This window comes from Bactrocera tryoni, chromosome 1 (genome assembly GCF_016617805.1).
Source record: "Bactrocera tryoni isolate S06 chromosome 1, CSIRO_BtryS06_freeze2, whole genome shotgun sequence".
In the NCBI taxonomy this organism is placed as follows: Eukaryota; Metazoa; Arthropoda; class Insecta; order Diptera; family Tephritidae; genus Bactrocera; species Bactrocera tryoni.
In genome coordinates, this window is record NC_052499.1 from 11,545,745 (window position 1) to 11,571,768 (window position 26,024).

General features: G+C 32.5%; 4 protein-coding genes across 8 annotated transcripts in view; all 4 read right to left on the minus strand.

The window, feature by feature from the left end:
* LOC120782689 (maternal protein pumilio-like) overlaps window positions 1-10,380 on the minus strand; it is a 49,787-nt gene extending 39,407 nt beyond the window's left edge. Inside the window, exons 1-2 of the mRNA XM_040115084.1 lie at window positions 9,662-10,380; window positions 5,280-6,509 (exon numbers count right to left, since the gene is read on the minus strand). Of these exons, the coding sequence (XP_039971018.1) occupies window positions 5,280-5,471 (192 nt within the window). The 5' untranslated portion in view covers window positions 5,472-6,509; window positions 9,662-10,380. The remainder of the gene's footprint in view (window positions 1-5,279; window positions 6,510-9,661) is intronic.
* A 413-nt stretch (window positions 10,381-10,793) lies between these two features.
* On the minus strand, window positions 10,794-11,789 carry LOC120770745 (chromosomal protein D1-like). The gene is made up of 2 exons (XM_040098334.1): window positions 11,296-11,789; window positions 10,794-11,231 (listed from the first exon to the last, which is right to left on the minus strand). The coding sequence occupies exons 1-2, from the start codon at window positions 11,618-11,620 to the stop codon at window positions 10,921-10,923; spliced, it is 636 nt and encodes a 211-aa protein (XP_039954268.1). The 5' UTR covers window positions 11,621-11,789; the 3' UTR covers window positions 10,794-10,920.
* Window positions 11,790-12,538: 749 nt separating this feature from the next.
* On the minus strand, window positions 12,539-14,269 carry LOC120770735 (chromosomal protein D1-like). The gene is made up of 2 exons (XM_040098327.1): window positions 13,478-14,269; window positions 12,539-13,374 (listed from the first exon to the last, which is right to left on the minus strand). Exons 1-2 carry the CDS (start codon window positions 13,953-13,955, stop codon window positions 13,034-13,036), a joined length of 819 nt encoding a protein of 272 aa, XP_039954261.1. The 5' UTR covers window positions 13,956-14,269; the 3' UTR covers window positions 12,539-13,033.
* Window positions 14,270-18,865: 4,596 nt separating this feature from the next.
* Window positions 18,866-26,024, minus strand: part of LOC120782445 (transcription factor E2f1) — an 89,799-nt gene continuing 82,640 nt past the window's right edge. For all 5 annotated transcript variants that reach the window (XM_040114743.1, XM_040114751.1, XM_040114759.1 and 2 more), the window contains 3 exons: window positions 25,397-25,619; window positions 24,397-25,308; window positions 18,866-19,210 (listed from right to left, as the gene is read on the minus strand). In XM_040114743.1, coding sequence (XP_039970677.1) covers window positions 19,098-19,210; window positions 24,397-25,308; window positions 25,397-25,619 — 1,248 coding nt within the window. In that variant the 3' untranslated portion in view covers window positions 18,866-19,097. The remainder of the gene's footprint in view (window positions 19,211-24,396; window positions 25,309-25,396; window positions 25,620-26,024) is intronic.

A 26,024-nucleotide genomic window follows, 5' to 3' on the forward strand; every position in this document is an offset into this window, starting at 1 on the left:
AGGAACTCCAGTCGTTTCTCTTTTTCGCAAGGTGGCACCAATTGGAGATTCCAAGCGAAGCCAGGTCCTTCTCCACATGGTCCCTCCAACGGAGTAGAGGTCTTCCTCTTCCTCTGCTTCCCACGGCGGGTACTGCGTCGAATACTTTCAGAGGTGGAGTGTTTTCGTCCATTCGGGCGACATGATATAGCCAGCGTAGCCGCTGTTTTTAAATTCGCTGAACTAAGTTAGTATCCTCGTATATCTCATACAGCTTATCGTTCCATCGCATGCGATATTCGCCATGGCGAACGCGCAAAGGACTATAAATCTTCCGCAGAACCTTTCTCTCGAAAACTCATAACGTCGATTCATCAGATGTTGTCATAGTCCATGCTTCTGCACCACATAGCAGGACGGGAACAAAACTTTATAAGTCTGTTAAGCAACCCTATAGACTCTATAAAATGTATGATAACCTCGCCCACTCCACATATAATTTTCTGTTAAAAGCTACTAAAAGCGCGATAAATCAATAACTAAATACAAAGGGGGCTTTATAGGAGCCGGGTCAAAATAAGACGATAGCAGTGGCACCCTTCAAATTGAGGTGAAAACCCATATATGAGGATCTATATGTGGAATGCTATATCCGCTTCTATGAACATTAGTGGTGCACAAACTGCTAAGGAACTTGGAAGGCAAAGTCCCTAAGGTAGTGGCATATGCGGACGACATTGCCATCTTAATAACGGGAAGATGTCCACAACCTACTAGCAGTATTATGACCACCACTCTCAATGCAGTCCAGAACTGGGCATCGCAAAGCGGGCTTGGGGTTGTTCATAAGGAAATATAAAATTCCTCTATGGAAGTTCTCTTCTATAAATGGGACACAACTCTCTCTTACTCAAGGTCTGCACCAAGTACCTTGGGATGGTCTTGGACAGCAAACTGTTGTGGACGCACAACGTGGAAGAAAGAGTGAGGAAAGCTAGCATTGCTTTATATGTGTGTGGGCAGATGCTCGAAAGAACTTCTCTCTCTCTCATGCACTGGTGCTACACAGCTATTGTTACACCAATTCTGAATTACAGTGCAGTAATATGGTGGACTGGCGGAAGGAGAATTTACATATAGAACCTTCGGGCATAGCTCGGTGGGTAATGGCGGTTGGGCAAACACCGACTACATGACCCCACTTTTCAACTGGAAAAGAAGGTTCAAAGTAAACATAGAAACAGCACTCGAAAATAGACGATAGAGTTAGTGCGGGAGCTATTAAGTAAGGTATAAGGCAACCTTTAAAGTTGCCGAACATCTGCAGTATATTTTAAGCTGAGGTCAGGCAATTCCAGAGTCAACATCTACGTAGACAGCCGAATAAGTAGTCAACTCAGTAACCTCGTACCGCATATCAGCCAGAAGTGTTTTAGGAAGTAGGAGAGCAGTGGAAAGTGTTGCCAGAAGTAAACAACTTCACTTCTACTGGGTGCCAGGACACACAAAGGCATCGTGGGCAATGAAATAGTGGACAAGATTGGCAAAAATGGTGTACAGCTAACATCCGAAAAAGTGGTGAAGAAAATTAAGACCCGTTGGAACGAGCGACTAAGGTGCAAAATTGCAAAAGTCATATGCAAACCGGTAGATCGGAAGTACACAAAATTCCTGTTGGCGGTCGATAGTAGAGATTTTAGGAACATGATGGGAATAATAACTGATCACTGTCTGGTAGATACACGTCCTCCACATGTGCCGCATTGACAAACCTACGCTGTAAGCATCTGGGGTCCGCACAGCATAGTACACTGGAAGTAGTATCGACAGTGAGACCGCAGAGTTTGTTAAAATTCGCATCCTAAACAATGACTACTCCTCTTAGACTTAGCAATGCGACGACTCAAGAGTGCAGATAATACATTTTTCTGAGAGCTATACGCTACCAAACGGTTTGAGACGGCTTAGTTGTTTTTAGTATTAACCATAGTCCAATTAATAAATGATTCAGAAAGCTTGCCTAAATAAATTTATGAGGACTTACTCCGTAAACACAAATGGCTATCGATAAATTAATATTTCACGCTAAGTAACAGTTGCAAGAGACGAAAAGAAATTATTTTGCGACTAAAGTCAAAACAAACATTGCAAAGTCTAACGTCTCCTTATGACCACAATAACTTTAAAAAAGTTGAAAACAAAGTCTCTGAACGACTAAAAAAGGTAAAAGATGCCAGTTTGCACAAAGGAATGGAATAAAAACGCATACATATTGGAAATGCAGAACGAGGAGGAGAGAAAAAGGTGGCCGCTCTTAGTTCATTTGGCGCCATTGTGCCTTAGGTGCTGCAGCAGAATTGTTTTCGCAGGTTGCTATTCATCGAGACGATGACGAATTATTGTATGTAGCTGTTCACATCTGAACTCCACCGAATGGGTGCATATAGTCTGGTTAATTTTGTTCAGATTTTGCCTTCTCTGGATTTCTCATGTTGATGCATTCTAGCACAAGCACAAGGAGACGCAGGCAGCATTGCTCATTTACGAAGAAACTGATAAAAGGGAATAAGCGTAATGAACTATGTAGCTCACTTCCAACAAAGTTGCGACCAACACAAGTGGATCCCAACGGTTGCCGGCAAATATGAGAGGAAGCAACTATAAAATGTACTCTATGTATGTAACACTTTACGTTCTAATATAATTTTAGATGAAAATCTGGTTATCAAAAATCAAACAAAATACTTAATTGTCCGTTTTTTTTATTTATCCGAGTAAAATCATCTATCTTTTATTATTGTTTAATTTTATTCCCATATTTCCTTGGCATCTTTCCAGATGTTGCGTACATACATATGTATGTATGTCGGCACTTAACAGCACCAAAACTTTATTATGTTTTAATGTGTATGCTGTGATCGCGAAACACATATTTATTAAGGAAATATGCATATGGAAGAGCATGAACAGGTATTTAAAAGCCATAGAGTAAAAATACACAGTTTGGTGTTAAATATACCATCTGATCAAATTTGACTCGGACTGGTCAATTTAAGCTACGCAGGCAAACCGAATCGATAAAAGTTCTTTTTGAAAAAATTAGTACATTCTTATGTTAAGTCTCCTTATTCTGAGAACAAGTATTTAAGTAGTAAAAAGCATTCGATAAAGGTCCCACAGTCATGCGAATCGTCGATGAAAAAAGTTAAAATAGTGTTTGAAAATCGTCGTGAGGTCATCAAAAAGATAACAGAGAATCTTAACATCACTTATGTATCAACTGAACATTTTGGTTAATGTTAAAAAAATTAACGTGTAAATGCTTCTCTCGTACCAAAAGCTCTGACTTTTTGCTAAAACGACAGCAAATTGAGATATTCTTAAAAACGTAGTTGAGGACGAGACGTTCATCACTTCATTACTGTGGACGAGACGTGTGGAGTATTTGAGTTTGTCGCGGTTGTCTAGAGGTGATCCTGGGAATGAGAGAGTGGTGATTGCAACGGTAGAACCCACAGGAGCTGCTGTCGTACTGTGGTGTCGTCGCACTGTAGCGTTGTTTGGCGACGTTACTGTAGGGCTTTGCGGAAGCAGACTCCTGCAGCAAGGGGCAGTGTACCAAACACTCCACTCACGCGAGTTGCGTGGAAAATATCGGGAAGAGACAACATCCAGTACAAGAATTGCGCTTAACTGATGGGACGTTCCGAGATATGGCGCTTTGCCACAAGGAACAGACTGTGCGACGAACCAAGTTCTCTAAGTAAGTAAGTTATATCGCGAAATAACAGCCCTTGGCCAGATAAAATCGAATAATTTCCGGTAACGTACAACCGTCTGTTGTTATTGCTTTAACGGATGCCTAATCCCCGTTAAGATGGTAAAAATTAGCTAAGTTGTCGTCGACGTCATTTTACGGAAGGCCCAAGAAACGTTCTGTTTCGAGAGGGTCGGACCAAAGGGAGAGGAGTTGGTGGGCCTACAAAGAGGTGGCCAGTTTGACACGGAGACTCATTGCATTCAAGATATATATTGGATATAACGGGGTCTATTCCAGATAGGTAGAAGTTTAATCTGCTACAGTATCCAGCACGAAGCTGCGCAAGGATCACTCTCGTTTATCGCGGCAACTCGAGCTCTTCGGCTGCAATGGGTGGTGGTTTGACTCCAAATACGCCATTCCCTGAAAGGCATCCAAGCGACCATATTGGTGCGGCGTAGTTAGGGACCGGCCGGCCGATGGCCTTGGAAGTTGCCAACAACGTTTTTCTGTCCTTTCTCCATAGCGACTTGCGGATTTTGTTGCGGCTCTGTACGTGTTAGGTTAGGTTCCGTGGAAGCCCCAGGAAGCCAGAAAGCTCGGAGAGATAGCCGTTTACTCAGTTTTGAGTCTTTACCTCGAGATTGTACGGATGATTGACGACCCTTCAAGTAGTTCATGATCCACCTTTTCAATCTGGAACATAGTTTTTTCGTTGTCCTGCAGTAGCGTTGTATGACTGACTGTGTCAAAGACTTTTGACAAGTCCAACGCTACGAAGATAGTTCTCTCTCAGGGTGGTTTCTGGTTAAGGCCACGAACTGGGTGGACATTTATGACGCTAGAACCGACTGTCGCTCAATGACTCCCTGCACGATTCTGACCACCTCTTTTCATGCCAAATGCCCCATTTATCTAAGACCCTTCTCCCTATGGTCCGACCCCGCTGAAATGTACCGTGTCTGGCGCCTACCTTAAAATGACAACCAACCCAAACCTTAGCAAATTTTGAAGGCCAAAATAAAAAATTGTATGAAAATACATGAATATTTAGGTTTTTGGCAATCCGGATCGAATTTGATCAGATGGTACATTGAAATGGTGTAATCATTATTTTTGTTTTAGGATATACATGTGTACAATGCTAAAAATAATAATTTCAACCAGACTAATAGCTAACTATGAGGCTCAACCAGATTTCACACAGACAATTAGAACGACATGCTATCATTTCAAAGGGATCCGTTCGAGAACACACGTTGCATCTATAGTTTAGGTGTTTGGCATGCATTTTTATTTAGTCAAAATCTTTTCAAACAGTATTTCTCAAGATAGTTCCTAAATTTTTTCTGCCGGTACAACAACATAAAATAAATTAAACGGTATTATTTTGGTTTATATTATGGACCGAAGCTCAAAGTCAAACGTCAAATGTCAAAAATATTAAATAATAATTGCATGTATTTTGAAATATAAATTTAAGCATAATTGGAAAAGAAAAATAATAATAATCGTGATAAGTTCAAAAATGTGTACTCACATCAATAGGATGTTCATCACCGCAAGCCCAGCGTTTCTGCGCAAATTGAGCAGCATATTCAGCAGCAGCCATGTCGTGCATGGATGTGCCGGGCGGTTGAAATATAAAGCCGCCAGCTGCCTCTTCCTGCACGCGCGGAATACTTTGGTCGCCGCGCCCATTACGATCATCGTTGCCACCTAATAACTTCATATGTTGTTGCTGCTGATGAGGCTGCTGCTGTTGTTGTTGTTGATGATGATGATGATGCTGCTGCTGCTGTTGCAGTTGCAGTTGTGATTGCGGCGTTGCCGGCAGTGGCGGTGTTAGCAGAAAATTAGGTTGCGATTGTGTCTGCTGTTGTTGCTGCTGTTGCTGTTGATGCGGTAAAAGTGGCGGGAAAGGATGATGAAAGCCGCCACCGAATGTTGTATGCAGATTAGGATGATGATGTTGTTGTTGCTGCGGTGGTTGCTGCTGCTGTTGAAAAGATTGTTGCAGATGGTGAGGCTGATGGTGAGGATGATGATGGGGCGAGAGCGTTGGCGGTGCAACCGTGGATATGGAAATCGTGGGCGTTGGTAACAGCTCTATTTTGACGGCTTTTACTTAACACACGCACAATAGCCAAATAAAATTTGAAGCACTAGTATTTCTTTTCGATTGATAATAAGCCGATTTTATTACTTATTAACTTTTTGAGCTTTACAACGCGGGAAATTAGAATTATTTTTTACTTGTATGCGTGATCGAAGCTTAAACAACCGATTTTTAATCTTTTGCACACGGAATGAATAAAATCAAATGCTGTTAACTAAATGCGACCTTAACACACTATTTTTACACTTTCACGACAATTTTTCTTTGAAACACAAACATTTATTTAAAATGTTGGATAGCAACCTTTTTATCGGCGTGAAGATGTAGCTGATGTGATTTTCGATTATCCTCGTAAAATTGCAGGAAACCGTTACTGCTTTTGATATTGATATTTTTAATTTACAAATGCTTGAAAAGCTTTAATACAATTATTTATCATTTACTTTTTTCTTTGCTTTATACAGATGCGGTTGATAAAATAGCTCATAACACTACACTTAATGTTTGTTTACAATTGATCCAATGATATATGTATATATATACTTATTTACACACAAATATTTTACAAATGCTTTTTCTCGACTTAAACACAATTGAGATCCTTTTTTCAGCTCACCATACACAATTACAAATAGCGACAACACATGTACACTGAAAGTAGAAGATAATACGGAAATCATATATGTAAGTCTGGTTATCTATAAAAATATGTACTATTATTTAAAATAAGAAAGACAGTAATAATTACATTTATTTAATGATTTTTTTATAATACTAGCCTAAAATACAAACTAACAACACAGTTTTTTATACAATTGTATTCACAGCTGTTGTCAAAATAATAAGAGTGCAAATGGACTTCATGGATAATATAGAAAAGTCTTTTAAAAGTGATTTAATTTGTTTTAATTTATTTTTCTATTTTACATCATTAGTAATGAAAATGATATATGTATGTGCATATGTATGCAAATAAAGAACGGCAACGTCATTTTATAAGCATTCAAAACGGGCTTTCTCAAATTATGTTGTTTGTAAGTTTGTGTACTTACACACTTTAATTTTCACAACATTTATAAGCAGCATTTTCCTAATATTGAAATTTAGATGCGCCATCAAATGTAAATTAAAGCATGATATATGTATGTATACAAATACAAAATTTATATAAGAATACTAACTTGTGTGCTGATGATAATTTTTTAAAATACCAAAACGAAATTGATAAATATAAATATAAAAGTTTGTTTTAATAATTATTTTAATTTATGAAGTATGAATTGTTTCTAATTATTGAAAATATAATGCATCTATTTTACTACTAACAGCTATTCTTTGTAGAGCTAAAAATTACTCGGCAATAATATACGATCTGTTTATATCAGACAAACACCTAAGGGCAAAATAAATAATAAAAACTAAATGTGAAATAACATTAAACTGCGCAAGGAGTCAAAGTAAAAAAAAATACGCCACGAGCATAATAAAAAGTAGGGGAAATACAACTACAAAACACAGGGTAACAAATAGGAGAAAAGATGCAATATAGAGAGGATTCCAGAAAATAATATGTTAGGATGTGTATGTCTATTCAAAGCCAAATTTGAAGTTAACCAAAGGCATGAGAACGAAAGATAGGAAAGGAACATTTGTTGTAAAGGCAAATATACTGCTGCAGCAGCCGGCTTTAACACTGATAGCGTTCGTTGAGCGCCGCTAAAAAATCAATCGAACAAACTGAAAGTCTCGCAGAACCAGCAGACAACAGACTCAAATGACATACAGGACTTGTCGGTGTTGAGGCGGTTTCCTATCACTTGTTATTATTTCATGCTTTAGCCGCAGAAATAGGGATACGAGAGTTTCTGACCAAGTCAAATACGAGCGTATATATGATTTATATACATGTACATATGTACGTAAGTAGAAATCGAAAAAGAATCCGTGAACGAACGAACCATAGCCTGTAAGCACAAATATTACTTACAAACGAGTAATTATTTATGTATGAATAGAGATACAAGCGGGATAATGCTCTCTTAAATCAATGTAGCGGACACATAAAAGTTTTGTTTAACTTTGTAAGGCACAATGTATTTCCATTAAATATTCATCAATTTAGCAAAATCTAAATTAATTTACTTTATTCAATATTTTGTCGATATTTTTATATAACTTTTTTTTTTAATTTTACCTTTTTCTTTATACGCATGGCTTAACGCTCATTGTTGTTTGATCAAAGGATTTTGGAAGGCATATATATGAGACTTTGCGAGTGTATGGGTACATTCAAATTCATCCACTTTATAGGTAATCGCCCGTGTATTGCTGGTGTTCGGTTCAACCGCGTGTTGTTTGCTCGTTATTTCGCAATTTGTAATTACAAATATATACCCTTCAAATTTTTAAAATTTACACACAAAACTTTGTAGCACAAATGTGTAAATAATTTTCGGTTTTACACAGATTAATTATTTGTCTTGCTCTTGATATTTGATTTTTGTTTATACACAATAGATAACTCACACAAAATACTACTGTTGATAAATTTGCACTTGACGTAGAAATTACAAGAAATTATAAACGCTCGTTATTCTGTTTGCAGTCCGGGTATGGCAATGACATACAAGAACGAGCGCGACTGACAATGCAACGAAGCGGCATTTAATTCTTCCTGTATCTTAGGTTCTTATTTATTTTCTTAACTTATATTTACAATTTTTAACAAATTTACACACAACACATATAAAATTTATTAATTTAATTTCTGATAAAAAAAAACTATTAATTGCGATGATTATTGAAGTTTTAGGCGATTTTGCATTTATTACAAATTATTTACAAAGGATGAAATTGAACTCGTCGCGAGAACACACACAAATTGTTTCTGTTTCACTTTGTCTTTGGAGGTGCGTTTCATTGCGACAGCAGAAAGCAGTGTTGCGGTCGTGGTTCACTCATTCGTTGTTTTGTTCGCTCGTTTTTTCCATTAACTAGCTTCGGCAGTTATAATCCATTTCTCACTTTTATTGAAATTCCTTTTTGTGCGCTCAATTCTCTCTCTTTTTTTGCATACACTTTTCGCATTATCCTCAACTCGCTCGAATCAGCCCAACATTGGCAAATATTAAAATATACATATATATTATATATTTGTATGTAATATCTAATTATATTACCACGCCTATAAAATACTTAGCATTATAAACGACATCAAATAAATAAAAGGTCAGATATTTTATAACTATTCTTCTTATGGATCACTAGGCAGGAATAGTTGGAGAATTTCAGTGTACTCGCCCATTTCATATGGTTTGCTCGCTTTTTCTACTGTGTCGCTCGCTCTTTTTCCTTATTTCGTTCTTGGGTTATAGGAATATGCTCAATCTTCTCTTTTGCCTTTCCTTGAGTTGCTTTTAGTGCTTATTTTTTGTTGTTGTAAAGCGTACACAACACTAATAAAATAAGCGGACATATGAGACAAACACAACAAACACAAATTTTGTTAAACACCGACAAATTTGAAAACAAATAAAATAAAAATAGGAAATAAAAATTAAATTGTAGTGTTCGTTGTGAAAGTAATGTAATACTTTAATATTAGTTTACACATGCCTATGTACATATATTTACAGTAGTTAAAACACAAATCTAGATTTCAAATATTAACTTCAACATTTTACAGAAAATTGTAGATGCTTTAATTTTTATATTGTTTTAACTAAGTTTTATTCAGAAAATTAATTATAAATATTCGGCCACACTTTATTTGAAAATGTATTTTACCCTGCAACCGTACTTACCATTTAGTTTAGCTGTCCTTCCAATTCATGTGTTTTCTTTTGTGTTTATTGACTTATAGGGCTATCGTTTGAACATACAAGTGACACAAGATCAAACAAACTTTACCCTGACGAATTTAAAAGCACACTTATATTTCAAGTTTAATTTATTTTGAATATTTTAAAATTCACTTCACTTGAGCTTAGATACCGCAGATTGTTTTTTCACCTTTTACTGTATTATACGTTCTTACAGTTATGTTCGCGGAATTTGCGGATGTGCACAAAAGTTTCCAATGTTTGTTCCTGATATTTGCTTTAACATATAATTACTTTTCACTTTCTTCTTTTTATTAAGTTTTAGTTATTCAATTTTCAAGAGCCTTCTCAAAACAAATTTTCATAAATCATATTACTTTTATTATAATTATTTTCGGCGTTTTAGATATGGTCTTTACTTATACTTTAGTTCTTATTGATATTTGCAAAGAAACGCGACGAGAGCGACAGCAACAACACATTGCTTGCTGCTAGTACTGAGTATACAAACAACACAACACTCAAGACGTACAGAAAATTACAAATTCAACAAAGTTGTTGTACATATTCTTATACAATTTATACACAATGATTAATTACTGTATCAGTGAATAGTGAAATATTTGTAGGAATACACAATGATAATACTTTACTATACAAGAATTTTCCGCAGCGGCGTGAAAAGTTCTACTCGTGTTGCGAAAATTCTTTACTACTCAATTTGCAAACACTCTGTGTTTCTTTGTTTGGTAGTGCTGCCATCCCTGCGTATTGCTATTTTTGTTAAAAAGCAATGATTAAATGGCATTCTTAAATACTGCCAGACCGGCTATCCGTGTGTAGTGAAATATTTTTATTTCAAGCCGACTGTGCTCAACTATTCATTATACCCTGCACAGTTCTGACCCTAATATTGATAGTGGAATCAGTAAAACATATAGCAAATAAGATAGCTTCATGGTGTGTTCTTGGAATCAATCATGATTTAAGTAAATAAAAAATCACACCTTATATCGGTCGCGTTCTGAAAATTCAGGAAAACTTATGTAAATATGATTGTTGTCTTTCGCCACATTACTCAAATAGTAGTAGTAGTAGTAGTAAAAAAAATCAATTAGTTTTATACACAATATTAAACTTGTTAAATATTCAAACAAATTTGCATACATATAGAAAATTAAATGAATACAATTTATGAAAAGTATTTCTACATAAAATTACATATTGCAGAAATCGTAAAATTATTTTTCCGAGGGTTTGTCGTCAACAACTACTTCACCACTTTGTGTGGTTTTATTCTCGATCCTAGGACGCCCTCGCGGTTTTCCCGTTGGTTTATAGGGAACTCCACCCTTGCTGGGTCTTCCACGTTTCTTCGTAGGTTGATTATCGCCAGTTTGTGTTACTTTCAGTGTAACGTTCATTTTCGATTGCAATTTCTTTGGACGTCCTTGCCCTCGACCAGTGCGCACAATATTTAAATTTACAGCGCCTGTAGAGGGTCTTCCCACTGGGCGACGTTCTTCAAAGTCGGGTTTTTCATCACAATATGCTGCAGAAAATGCAAATAAATCTTGTAATATGCGAGTATATAGCATATAATTATCTGTACTTACAATTCTCACTGTCGCTGCATGGTTTCTGCTTTCTCGGCCGACCACGTCGTTCAATACGTCCAATTGACTTCACTTGACGGCTTTGTAAGGTTTTCTTTACAACTTTGGTATTCGTGACAATATCATCATTCAATTCCGCCGACAGATTTGAAATTTTCGGTCGCCCACGTCCTCTACCAGTTGCAATGATTGGATGTGTAGTTTTCAATTTGCCTATTTTTCGCGGCCTACCTCTGCGTGGCGCCATTTTGTCAACAACAGTTCCAGCATTGCTGTCGGTATTTACCAAGCTGATTTGTTGATTTTTGGCAGTACCTCGTTGCATTTTATTTAATATTAATGAAAGTTTAACTGACGTAAAATTTATTAAACAAATAATATACTCTTTAAATTCAACTGCAAACTCGTTTCAAATAAACATTTTAGTTATGGTCGAAGTCTATTTTACATTACTTATTTTTAATGAAGCAGAGGCATTTCGCCGGCAATTTTGCTATCATATGCTGGAATAAAGTAAAGTGATGCCACCCTTTAAAAATATAGTCAATAGTTTAGCACTGTCATTTCGTAACCAGCAGAAAACGTGAACGTATATTAACATATGTATATGTAGATGTTTCTGCTAAATATATCAAATATGTTGAAGAGATGGACTCCGTACTTGTTGTTTTTCAAATTTAATTATTTTTTATTTCTCGTGTTCTGACTACTCCATATCACCATTCTCTCTTATCAACTTCTTTAGCCGGTTGGCGACCTGATTTTCCTGGTGCCGTCACGACCTCTGAAAATCACATCATTCCTATTGGTAGACACTGTATACATAATAATTATTTAAATATTTTCTTAGCAATTTTAATGAATTACACGAAAGTCAGTCGATCTTTTATCTCTTATGGAAAATATAAATATTTTGTTTTTACATTTCCAAAGTCAAGTCAAAACATGGCCAAATTACCTGTTTTACTTATGTATATAAAACAAAATAATTTACTTCCAAAAAAAATTTCAAATTTGTATTTTTTTCATGCTTGACTGCACCAAATCCTTTAAGGAATCGTGTTTCTATAAATTTGTAGTACTTTTTTAGTTGTACAAACTTGAAAACTTTATTTAAAACGATTATATTTCACTCTTAAAATTGAGTTCCATTTGTTTACTAAATTATGGAAATATATTAATTTAGAAGAAAAATTAAATATTCTGGAATTAAAAAATATAAATAAATTTAAACCCGCATTAATACAGAAAGTTTCAGTCTCTTGTTTCTGAACTATGGTTTATTTTAGTGATGGTTCTTAATACACGCGAATACGACCTAGTAATGAGTTGCAAACCTGCAATGTTATAGGTATATAATTTTATTATGCTCATATACCAATGCGTTTTCACAAGTAAACTAATGCATATAATCATATTGATTTCATCAAATTTAAATTTGTGCAGCCGAACTAACCATAAAGTACCGTCATCTTACATAAATTTCCAATTATACTGATTTATAAGAGTATATTAAAGATACATTTTCTCCCAACGACTTACATGTACAAATACTTGCCAATAACTGAACTGTACTGAAAACATTTCAAACTTATTACTATTGTTATTCTTGTTTAATAAATGCATATGAAGAGATGTATATTATTATTTTTTGTATGTGTGTAATGATCCGCTTAATGTATCTACAGAATATTTTTTCGTTTCCTGTAATTCTACTCTACGAAACGCCGTATCGGCTTTAAGCAGCAGATTCTTCACCATCTGCCAAATCATCCTCTTCGTTGCTATTTGCACCCGTGTCCTCTTCAGTATCATCTTTGTTTTTGGATTTCTTGTGATCATCTTCTGAGGAATCCATATCATCATTGTCTTCTTTATCTTGCGAATCATCGGCGGAATCGACTTCTTTAGCCGGTTTACGACCCGGTCTTCCTGGTGTCGATTTTTTAGAGCCTGCAGGGCGACCCCGTTTTTTCGGCACTCCTCCATTAGCGGCAGCCGTTGCTGGGCGTTTCGCAGCAACTGCTGCTACTTTTTTACCACGACCGCGTCCAGTAACGCGTTTATCTTCACCGGATTCTATATACATATATACGTATAAGTATATAAAAAATATTAACATTTTATATTCTCTAAAAATATCATGCTTTTTGTTTTATATACTTGATATTAATATACACACCTTCATCCTCATCTTCGCTTACGGCTTTTTTTGGTCTACCAACTTTCTTCGGTGACTTTGGCTTACGACCGGGCTTTTTGCCGCTTCGTTTGTAATCACTCTGCTCATCTTCTTCATCGTCGTCTTCTTCAACTACATCGTCATCGTCTTCTTCGGATGCTTGCGGCTGCTTCTTTGGTCGTCCGCGGCCTTTTCCTGGTGTACTGCCAACAGATTTCGAAGGACGTCCACGACCGCCATTTGCGGCTACCGGCGCATCATCTTCGGAAACCGGTTCACCGACACTCTTTTTGCCGCTCGAATTCTTAGCTGGTCTACCACGACCGCGGCCAGTTGGCGTCTTCTTCACTTTATCTGGATTGGAGGGACGACCGCGCTTTTTCGGAATGGTAGTACTACTATTATTTCCAGTTGAAACAATTGCACCTTCATCTCCACTTTCAACTTCATCATGGACACGCTTCTTTACATCTTCCATTTTTTCAATATAATTTGCGTTTCTTTCTTTTGTTCTATTCGCTTTGCGAACGCCGCTGTTCTTTTGTGTATGTATGCGTGCGTGACTGATTTTTCAACGCAAATACCTGCTCTCAACAATGTTTTAGCTATTTTACAATCAATTATTTAATTGCACAAATCGAACACGATTATGGTTTGTTACCAATTTACCACAAGTTATGGTGTACACACAATTTAAATATATTTTTTGTAACTTTTATGCAATTTCCATTAATTAGTGGATTACACGAAGCTTGGCGTCGGTTCTATTTGTTACCTTTTTCAAAATGAGCACAGAAATGAAACTACAATGAAAAAAGGGGATGGTGCAAGTACTGGCATCAGGGTTCACCGCGCAACGCGCGAAAACAAAAAGGGAACAGAAGAAAATTGTTTTGGCAGTTTGTGCGTGCACTTACTTCGACAAATTTTGCAAAATTTTCGCATATTTTCAATATTAGCAGTTGTAACAAATTTATTCAAGAAAAAACTTTATTCATTGCTAAAAATTTTATGTTTTTTTGATTAGAACCCTTTTAAGTACCCATGTTGCAATTTTTTGCAAAGGGAACACTTTGAAAAACTGTTAATTCAAAAAAATGAACAAAGTGTTGCCCTTCAAGGCTTGGCTATCGCAACGATTGTGCAAGATATGAAGCTGATTTGTTACAGATAAAATGGCGAATAAAAAAAATTAGTATTTATTTAAATTTTTCGCCGAAACATTGAAAATATTCTAAGAATTAAACAAAGAAACGTTCATCTTATCTTCATTACTTTAATTCAGTTTCGAATTTCAGATACAGATGGCGCTGTTAACCACTACTTGTAAACGGTTAACTGCATTGCATTGCATAAAATACAAGGTTCCAAAGTAAAAGGACGCTTGTGACCGATTGTTTGACCAAAAATCACTTTTTAACCATTAACCACTCCCCGTATTCACCTGATATGGCAACGTGCGTCTTCTTTCTTTTCGAAAAATGCATTTTCCCATGAAAGGAAAGCGTTTTGCAGACGTAGAAGCCATTCAAAATGCTTGCATGGGCATACTGGCGCACATACCGGCCAACAAGCTAAAACACTCGTTCGACATGCTTTTGTATTGAAGCAGAAGGAGACTATTTTAAATAAAATAAATTGATTTTGCCGAAAAAACCATTTTTCCTCTTTTTTTTAAACTCCTGTTTACTTTGGATCGCACCTTGTATGTCTATATGTATACAGGGTATCCGTCTTTTCCTTCTAGTTATAAAATTCGTAGCAACTCAATAATACTGAAGCAGCGTTGAGATAAAACCCGTTAGAATAATTATGTATTATTATTATTTAAAAACGGTGACGGCAGATTTTTGGATTATAGCCGAAAACTAAGAAAACCTAGACAAGAGATTCTGGCCAGCGGTACCACCTACATCTTTACTTACTCATCTACTTCAATATCCTGCAGCGCAAAATGAAGTGTATAAGCATTTTTGTATTATATATGTATTATATATATATTTATTTTTTCGACTTTGTGTTTTATGTTATTTTTACTAGTTTTCTAGATTTCTTGGGAAGAAAATTACATTTACATATATGTATTTAGTTTAAGTTTGTATTTGTCGTTTGCTTTTTATTGACTTTAAAAGTGTTACTTTACTAAAAAAATAATAAGAATGATATTTATAATATACATACATATGTGTGTGTAGTAATAAGAGCATAACAAATTATTAATTTAGGTTTTTTAAGTAATTTTTTTATACAAATATGCATTAAGATTTATATTACCGCGCGAGTTTATTGTTAATGGTATTATTATATTTATTAATAATTATTTTTGTTTTAGTTTGGTTTTGCCTATAATTCGTTCGTTTTCTAAATCTATAGCTCCGCAAGGGAGTTCTTCGTCGCAACGGCAAATCAGTCAGATATATATATACATACTTGTATATGCGAGCTCCAACTTTTTTATGTGTTTAAGAGTTTTTTTTCATTATTTTATTTTTTGTTTTTTTTTCTGTTCTGTGTAACTTTTTGCTCACATATTTTAGAAAGCATAAATTAGTTAAAAAATAAGGCATTTGAAGCATTTTTGATGGTTTATGTGCAAATGTGTAGAATTTGGTTTTAAAGTGATGCTAAAAAACGCAAATAACGAAGTTGGAATTTAAGATATTATATTTTGCCATAAGGCATTTTGAACTGAGTTTTAAAACATGGCAATGTAAATGGCGAAGAGAAGCAAGTGAGTGCATGAAAATTGCTATTTAATATTTTTAGTTAAATTTTTTCGTCATATCGATAAATTATGGTTACTGAAGTGAAAGCTATAAAGCTCAGTTATTTCAATATTCACAAGCCAGGCTCTGGCTCTTGCTGAAGGATATCTCGTTCAAATTTAACGGCGAACGTATGAAGCAGAGCAACCAATTATTGAAAATAATTCTTCAGTAAAAATGTGTTTGTGCTAGAGCTTTATAACAATTTATGCTAAAATATGGATATACGTAACTTTCGCTGATACCAAAGATTTTTGAATTTTGAAAAAAAAAATCTATTTTGGTTTGGTGTATACTTTTAGGCAGTTGTATGAAATGAGATACACAAAATTTAAACGCTTAGTGCGCAAAAGATAATTTGAAAAGTAAAATTAATGTTAACTAAATTTTCAATATGCCACGTGTAAGCTAATTTCAAGTTTGCATATTTTTTTTATTATTACTCATGACGCAATTATATAAGTTTGTGTCAAAAGCCCGAAAAAAATGGAAAAATTGTTTTTATTCATGATGCCAAAATCAGCTATTTTGTTGTTTTTATGTTTAAAAAATAATTTTTTCAAACAGTTCAGCCAATGAAAATAGGTCTTTTGAGTGATAATGAGCACGTATTGGTTGTAAATAATACAAAATCATAAAAATGTAAACAAGAAATTCATAAGAAAGGAAAAGAAAAGCAAACAATTTTTTTTTTTGAAACTCTGGTTTAAATTTTTTTCATAAAGGCTACGTAGTAACAGAAACTATATATAATTGGCATTATGCAAGTATTTGCACACTTTCTGGCACAACATTTTTATGATTTTTTTAATGAAATTGAAATCTATAATTTTTTCATATTATATTGTTTGGAAAAAATTTATAATAAAAAAAATTAAAATTTATGATTTTTATTTTTTTTTTAACAGAATCTTTAATCGATAATTTTTTCATGTCATTTTGTTTGACAAAAAAAATCGATTACAAGAATTGAAAACCAAAAAAAATTTTATTGAAGTTATACGAGTAATCGAATTGAAAATTTTAATTTTGGAAAAAAAATATATAATTTTTTAATGAAATTGAAATCGATAATTTCTGCTTGTTATATTATTTTGTTTAAAAAAATTATAATTTTTTAATATTCTATATTTTTTAATGAAATTTAAATCGATAATTTGTTTCATGTTATATTATTTTGTTTGAAAAAAATTAGTTAGAAAAAATTTTAATTTTGAAAACAAAATTATAATTTTTTAATATTTTTAATTTTTTTTTTTTAATGAAATCGAAATGGATAACTCTTACATATTATATTATTTTGTTTGAAACAAGATCTTGTAGGTAAAAGCTCAAACATTTTTTATGCAACAATATTGACAGTTTTATAATAAAAAAAATATGTATATGTAACATTCTTGGTATTTTCACATTGTTTCTTTAGGAAATATTTTATTTTTCTTTAAACAATTTTTTTTGTTCAAAACACATTCAACAGAAAACTAATAATGAGTAAAATATGTAAATGTAATTGTCTTTAAATCAGTTCGACACACGTTTCAACTGGAGCAAATAGTTGTAGTGACCTGCAGTTGACAAGCGTAGGTAAACATTTGCTTAACAATATTATTAACAGAGTATTAACGTGGTTTTCAACTTGTATGCGTAATTGGAATCATTGACAGCATTTATGCAAACTGAAGCACTCGTTTTTGGAGCGGCTTATTTGTGGAGATGTTTTTTAACGGTATTTATTTTCAGAATTCATCTACTTTTGACTTAAGGAAAGTCGAATGAAGTTTTTTTAAAATTTGGCTTAATTTCTTCACATTGAAAATTTTGTTGAATCAGAGTCAAACTATAATTTTTGCAAAAAACTCAGTTACAATATTGTTTAGCCCTGCCTGCTTTCATTTAGGTGGCCTGCACTTGCTATGCTATTGTTTTATAATTTTTTAGGCTTTTGTATAATATAGCAATGCTATTAATTTAACGCTACACGCTGGCTTTTTCTGCTTCATTATTTGTATTTATTTATTTATTTGTGTTTCTTTATTAGCTTCTTATAATAAACTGCTCTGCACACTGCTTTTTCTTTTGCTTTCATTTATTTTATTATTTTATTTTGTTTTTTGTTTTTGGTTTTCAGGGCTATAAAAGTATTTTTCTAGTTTTATATGCTGGTGTTGTGTGTGTGTGTGCGCAAATTTTGTATTTGATTGCATACATTATTAATTATGCATTAATAATCGTACATATTAACATCTATTTCAATTTGTATGTAATATATTTATGCAATGTATATGGAAAATATGTATGTACTCGCATATAAAAAATTATTACTTTAAAATAAACAATGAACTGTATACAAGTGTTTGAGTGCGCGCCGCATTTTCACGCAAGCTTAAACCCCGTTTTGTTTTATTTGATTTCAAATGCTAATTTTATTTACTTTTTACACATATTAAATTCTGAGGTGTGAGAGCATTCGGTTTTGTTTTTGTTTTTGTTTTTTACTGCATTTTCTGTATGTATGTATTAACAATTCTTATTAACTATATATGTATATATAAAGTATATATGTATTTATATAAAGAATATATTTATAAAATTAAATTAATAATAATAATAGTAATAATATGTTAATATTACTTCAATTTCCATTCAATAGCATACAGAAGTTGTTAATATATTTTTTAAATGTTTTTTTTGCAGTTTTTATTGGTGGTTGTGATTATTACTACACATATACATACATTGATTTAGTTTTTACTTGCTTACATAACTATTTGTGTATTAATATATATATATTTATATATATATATACATATATATATATATATATTAAATTTCTTCAATTAATATATTTTAAAATTTTAGGCAAAGTCATTAAATAACTCGATAAGACCCTCCGTTTGATCCAGTGAGAAGTTGTAGTCAACATCTAGCGGTGGTTCGATGGGTAGGAACGGTGGCAGATCATCAAAGTCTATGGTGTGCGGCAGTCAAACGCGACAGATGAAATGAAAGTACGAAAAAGAGAAATATGCTCTTTAATATGCTGTACGGTAGTTTTTTATTATATTAGAATTAATAGCAATTTGTTTTATTAAGTAAAATATTAAATATTTAATTTTAATATTGTTCGTTTAGATTAGTAACGATTATTACAATTATTTATTAATTAAAAAGAAAATTAAATTTAATAAAAAAATTAAATTATTAATTTCCATATTTTCAAAAAATATTAGTTTACATTATAAATATTTATATTTTTATTGTTGAACCCAGCAGAGTTACAAATAATGCATTAAAAAATAATTGACTTGAAAAATTCTTTATCTTGTATAACGAAAAATATCAAAAACCGAATTCAAAATCCTTTTTTAATATTTTTTAAATTAAAAAAAAAATAATTATAAACTCATAAATAAAAAAAAATATCATATATTTTGTTTTAATTTTGTTAATCCTGAACTCTTAGTTAAAAATTACTTTAATTTTTTTGTAAATAATTTGTTTTTTAAAATGTATATATGTATTTGTAATATATTTTACTTACAAAAAAATTAGATTTAAATTCAAATAAATATGTATAAATATAACTTATTTTTTTATTTTAATATATACATATTTTTTAATAAATTTTAATTTTATTATTATTTTTTTTTAATTTGAAAGCATTTAATTTACCGTACAGTTCAAAATTTATTTTTCATATGATAAGATATAATTGTTAATCATAAATACCGAATGAAAGAAAATAATTCCAAAGATATACATATGGACGTACATATGTACATAAAAAAATTATTATTTTTTGAGTTTGTAAATCTTAAATTAATTGAAAATAATTTTTAAATTTTTAATCCTGAATAGCGAATTGAAAAATAAATACTCCAAAAACCGTTCCGTTTAAAATTTTCGAAGTTACATACAAAATTTGAAAAGGCGTTTCAGAGTGCTTGGAGCTACAAGACCAAACTTTAAACCGAAATAAAATTATTGAAGATTTTCCAATTTTAATTTATTTTTAATTTTAATTTATTCAATTTTACTTTATTTTTAATTTAAATTAATTTATATTTTTAATTTTAATAACTTTAGTTTCAGTTTATAATTTTAATAAATTTAATTTTAATTTATCACACAGTTAAACATTTATTTTTAATATGATAAGATTTAGTTCAATAAATTTAAAAATTGATTTATAATTCTTAATATCAAATACCAGATTGAAAAAACAAAACTATTTCAAACATATAACGAAAAATTAAAAAAAATAAAATAAATTATTTTATATTTGGGATTAAATATTAAAATTAAAATTTTTACTATTATATTAAAAAAAAAGAATAAAATTTGTAATACCAAACAAAAATAAAAATAAATTAAATAAATTTTAGATTTTTAATCCTGAATATCGAATCGAAAAATAAAAATGCCAAAAACCAAATTAAAATTTATTTTTATTTTTAATTTTAATGAATTTAATTTTAATTTATTTTTAATTTTAATGAATTTAATTTAATTTATTTTCATTTTTAATTTTAATAACTTTAATTTTAATTTATTTTTAATTTATATTAATTTAATTTTTAATTTAATTTAATTTTAATAACTTTAATTTTAATTTTAATTTTAAAATATCAATGTTTAATACCATTTATTTGGGATTCGAAATTAAATTTAAAATTAAATTTTAATTCAAACTAAAATAAAAAAATTAAATAAATTTTTAATTTTTAATTCTGATTTTTCAAATAACAAATTCGCATTATTGTTTATATTAATTCTATTTTGTTTTCAAACACAAATTTTTAATTTAATTTTAATTTATATTAATTTAATTTTAATTTATTTTTAATTTTAATTTAAAATATCAATTTTTAATAGCATTTATTTGGGATTCGAAATTAAATTTTAATTCCAAACTAAAATAAAAATAAATTAAAAATTTTTAATTCTGATTTTCCAAATAAAAAATTCGCATTATTGTTTATATTAATTCTATTTTGCTTTCAAACACAAAAAAAGTCAAATATTCCCCTTTAAAATATAAATAGCAATGCTTAAGTTAAAAAATTGTGTATTTCATAATTTTCATATTTAAACACCATTTACAAACACCTACATATGTATATTTATATATAAATATTTTTTTAAATATTTGTTAGTGAAAGCGACCATATAAACGTTTTGAAATTCACGCTAGAGCTGAATCTCATGGTGCTACAAAATTTCAATTACAATACGTTTACCTCGTCATGGTATGCCATGCAGAACCACGAGAATTCAGTTCCAAAATGAATTTTTACAAATTTTACTCAATTACTTTTTCGATAATTATAATTATTTATTTAATTATAGAGCTTGTAACTTGGCGATTTTTTGATAAACAATAAATTCTTGACAATTTACGATGGTTTAGCACTTATATGCCGGACGATCCAGTAGCGAAATTCGATAACGATTTATTTTTTATTGTTATTAATAAATAATTTTAGAGATTTGTCATATATGTGTGAATATTTCAACGGTCAAGACGTGTAATTGAACATAAAAGTTTAAAACTGCATACAAAAATGAAGCGAAAACGCGCACATTGCATTTTTTTTAAATAAAAGTACGAAACAAAGCAAATGTGTGCATAAATTTAATACTATTTTTTAAAACTGTAAAAGGCAGAAATCATGAAAACAAAATAAAGAAAAATTTAAGAGGCAAGCAAAACTATATGAAAGTGCAGCCAAGCTTCGTACGTTTTTGAGACATAAATTTGGAAAAAATGTACACGAAGCAGTGCCTGCTTAAGTGAAGAGCCTAATTCATAAGCCAATAGTTGTAAACAAAATTCGAATGATTTGGTTTCAAAATATTTTTTTCTAACCTGCACCTGATAGTATTTTGGCTAATTGATATTGATATTGTGCAGTTGTAGCCATCAGCTAAGTTTTGTTTATAATAAAAAATAATTATCGAGTTCTCCGTTTTATTTATGCTTTTGCAGATTTTTCACTTAATATTTCTGCGAGCTAATTGTAATCTATGCATTTGTATAACGATATTTCAAATTGAGAACTGAAATCTCGTGCTGTGCTTTTAAAAGAAGTTCCAAATTGTAATGAAAGAAAAATAAAATTGTATAGTAAATAATGAAATGTAGCTAAATAATAAACAAAAAATTAATACAAATTAAAATTTCCTTACACACATATATATTGTCAACAAAAATGTAAAATAACATAACATCACTTTTCACATATTTTCAGCAGAAGAAAAAGACGGTATAAAACAGAAAGTCTGCTCATTGAAAAAAATCGAAATTTGGTTATATTTATATGATTGGCAGAAATTAAAAATTTTGTAGATATAAGTATATACATACATATATGTAATATATTATAGTGAACTTTAATCAATCAAAAAACGCAATTTCGATTTTTTCGATGATACGTTGTTTTGTTTTTTAGGTAACGATATTCAGCATTATGGGGTTATATACAGTTAGAATTTTCAAAAAATTGATTTTTTAAATTTTTTTTCTTATGATACCTACATAATAAACACAGAACATGTTATATCGTTCCGTTTAAAATTTTCGAAGTTACATACAAAATTTGAAAAGGCGTTTCAGAGTGCTTGGAGGTACAAGACCAAACTTTAAACGAGTTTTGCTCAAAATGTTGTTTTCAAAGTCGGTGACCAACATTACTCGAAAACTGCTGAACAGATTAGTCTCAAATTTTAACGCGAGCTTCTTAAATATATATTTTTTAGTAATTAAACGAAGTTTTTTTCTCACCGATTAATACTTTTTTTTAAACCGAAATAGACCGAAATTTTGGTCAAAAATCGATTTTTTTTTGAGAAACTGTCATTTTGTCAAAAAATTTTATTTTGCTTATTTCTCTCATTTAGATTTTACAATACTTTTTTTATAATCTATTTAAGTCCGAAATATTGGTCAAAAATCTTTTGTCAAAAAATTGTAGTTTGTTTTTTTTCTTCGACTTGCTTTACTAGATTTAACATTACTTTAACGAAAACTGTTTGGGTTTTTAATTCCAGAGGATCCAGTTCAGAGATATAGGGATCACCGCAAAAGTGTTTTTTGAAAGCAGCTCACGGAGATCAGCTGTAGTTTCTTTCCAAATAAATATTTTTACTAATACTAAGTCATAAAATACAGTTCAAAGATACCATAATAGGTGAACACATTTTTGGTTCAATAAATTTTTAGGTTTTCTCGGAAAAAATTCTGGAAAATTAGCTTTTTTGACCGTCTAACCGTATATAACCCCTTATAGTATTTTAATCCAAATTTATTAATGTACGTATATGTGTGTGTGGACGAGTATGTACAAAAATATTGTGGGTGCTAATGGTTTATGTGATATTTTGTTGTATGTGTAAGTATGTTTTCGAGTAGCTTGAAATGCGGTTATCAAGTACAGCGAAGCACGAAATTTTCCGCTTTCATGTAATGACGCTGTGTGTATGCTTATACAGTTATATTTCAATTATTGTCGTTATTAATTTCATATTGTTTATAAAATTTAAGGTAATTTTTTCACGTTTTTGATTTTTGTTACTGTCAAGCGTTGTAACTCCTTTTTCGTATTGCATTTCAATCGTTGGAACGCAAATTTCCGGCTCGTTGTTGAACTTTGAAAAGCGCTCAGCAAGAACTCAGACTGTGATGCGAAATGAAATTTGATTGTGAAACGCAAATCACAGCCAGAGCTCCCGTCAAGAGTTTTTCACGTTGAAAATGATGAATGACGCTGGTTACAGTTATGTATGCAGGCGAGTTTGATGTAATACTGTGTGCGAGGTTAGACCCGAACCAAATACAAATTTTCAGTAACATATACTTATATGTCATATAAAACCTAATTAAAATTACAGTATGTACAGCGTGTTAGTATGGATGTGTAAGTGATAATTATTTAAAAAAAAGTAAATTTTTTTTTTAAATAAATAAAAGCTTAACAAATTTTCCGCAACAATTGCATGTTTTGAAAATCCATGCGCTTTGTTGTAAACTTTGTGCGCAAGTGAAACGCAAAAGCGGTAAAAAGGCGTTAAGTAATCAGTTACAACTTAGAAAATAAAACCAAGCTACAACTACATGGCAAAGTAAGGCTATGAAAGTTAGAAACTTTTGCTTACAGTTCTGCACGCCCGACAATGGCGGTGGACTCAGCAGGTTCAATGAATTCGAAATAAGTGCGTTCCGGACGCCTGTACCGCCATTCGAATCGACCATGTGCGCCAAATGTGAGTCCAAGCGGCTGATATCGCCACTATCGCTGGAGGAATGCCGGCTGGCGTTCACTGCGCTACCGGCACCACCAAACATTGAGGTTGTTGTATTATGCGTAATAGCCATTGATGATGACGACACCACTGACGTTGTAACTGCCGCAGCTTCGTCGTCGGCAGCTTCCCGACTATTATTTAGTGCCGATGGCGGCACCGTTTCTGTAGTGCCCATAACCGTCGTGTTTGCCGCCGATACGGCTGTAACTGACGTCGCTTTAACGGCGGTTTTATGCTCCTCAATTGCACTATTCACCATGGATACATCGTTTTTAAGACCTGCCTTCCTATTGTTACTACAACTATTAAGCGTATTGTGGTTTGATGAATCACTATTCTGTTGCTGTTGCTGCTGTTGTTGTCTTTGACTACCGGCAACACCGTACGCCGCGCTCACCTTACGCTTGCCAAACATTTCACAATCGAAATCTTGCTCGTAAATGCGTTCAGCTTCGGCTTGCGTCAATACCGGCCGCGTCAGAGTCGGTTGTATAGTGTAGTCGTTGCCATCATGCGCAACAGAATGGCTGCTGCTGGACTGTTGCTGTGTATGGTAATTGCCAACGATATCACAATTATAATCGGTTGCACCATCGACACCAGCACCATTGGCCGGACCAGCAGCGATTTGACGTGCGGCATCCTCAATCGATTTATTGAGATTTCGTTGTGCTGAGCGTACGATGGGTGCGGCACTGTCGGGATATGTATTGCCCGTGGACGTGGTAGTTGTAGCGTTTGACGCTGAGAGTGGGGGTAGACCTGTGGAAAATTCAGAAAAATTAAAAAAAAAAAAAATTAATTCAATTAATTTGAGCATGTATGTATGTATATATAACAGTGAAGTTACCTAGCCGCATGCGCTTGTCGTCATCAAGACTTGGTGTCAATCGGCTGATATCATTGAAAAGCGGATCGTTGAATTGATGCGGTTGCTGGCGGTATGGCGGGGCGGCGGGCGAGGAGAATGTTGGCGAATTTTCGGGTGAATTGTCGTGACACAGGAATACGTTAATCTCGCCATTATTCTCGGCCTTAACGTAGATTTCACGTGGACAAAGTGTGTCAGGTAACTGTAAAAAAAAGCGTGAATAATCAATAAATATATTGGCAATAGTGTCGAAGATGTATAAAATGTTGGTAATGCAATTTGTAATGAAACTTCATTAAATATCGAATATTTTATATTGAGCAGCGTAGCTATTTCCAGTGATTTACTTTACATACCGCAGTTCGCAACAAAATGATGGGCACGAAAATAGTTGGCGACTATTTCGAGTCTACACGCGCGAATTTTAGTACGCTGCCAACGTCTAAATGAATGCGGACATTTGCTGCCGTTCCCTAAGATTATATTGACTGTCTGGTTTGGCACATACGCGCGCACATACACATACACATACGCACACATTTACGTATAAACATTTCGATATACATATGCTTATAATTTTAGCCGAATAAAAGGCCGATCTGAACGA

What these genes read in the sequence shown, in the direction of transcription:
- LOC120770745 (XM_040098334.1), bottom strand. Translation starts at nt 11,620, where the DNA reads ATGCAACGAGGTACTGCCAAAAATCAACAAATCAGCTTGGTAAATACC. An exon ending in ATGCAGCGACAGTGAGAATT is followed by an intron (nt 11,232 to 11,295) that starts GTAAGTACAGAT and finishes CATTTTCTGCAG; the next exon opens with CATATTGTGATGAAAAACCC.
- LOC120770735 (XM_040098327.1), bottom strand. Translation starts at nt 13,955, where the DNA reads ATGGAAGATGTAAAGAAGCGTGTCCATGATGAAGTTGAAAGTGGAGAT. An exon ending in AAGCGAAGATGAGGATGAAG is followed by an intron (nt 13,375 to 13,477) that starts GTGTGTATATTA and finishes ATATGTATATAG; the next exon opens with AATCCGGTGAAGATAAACGC.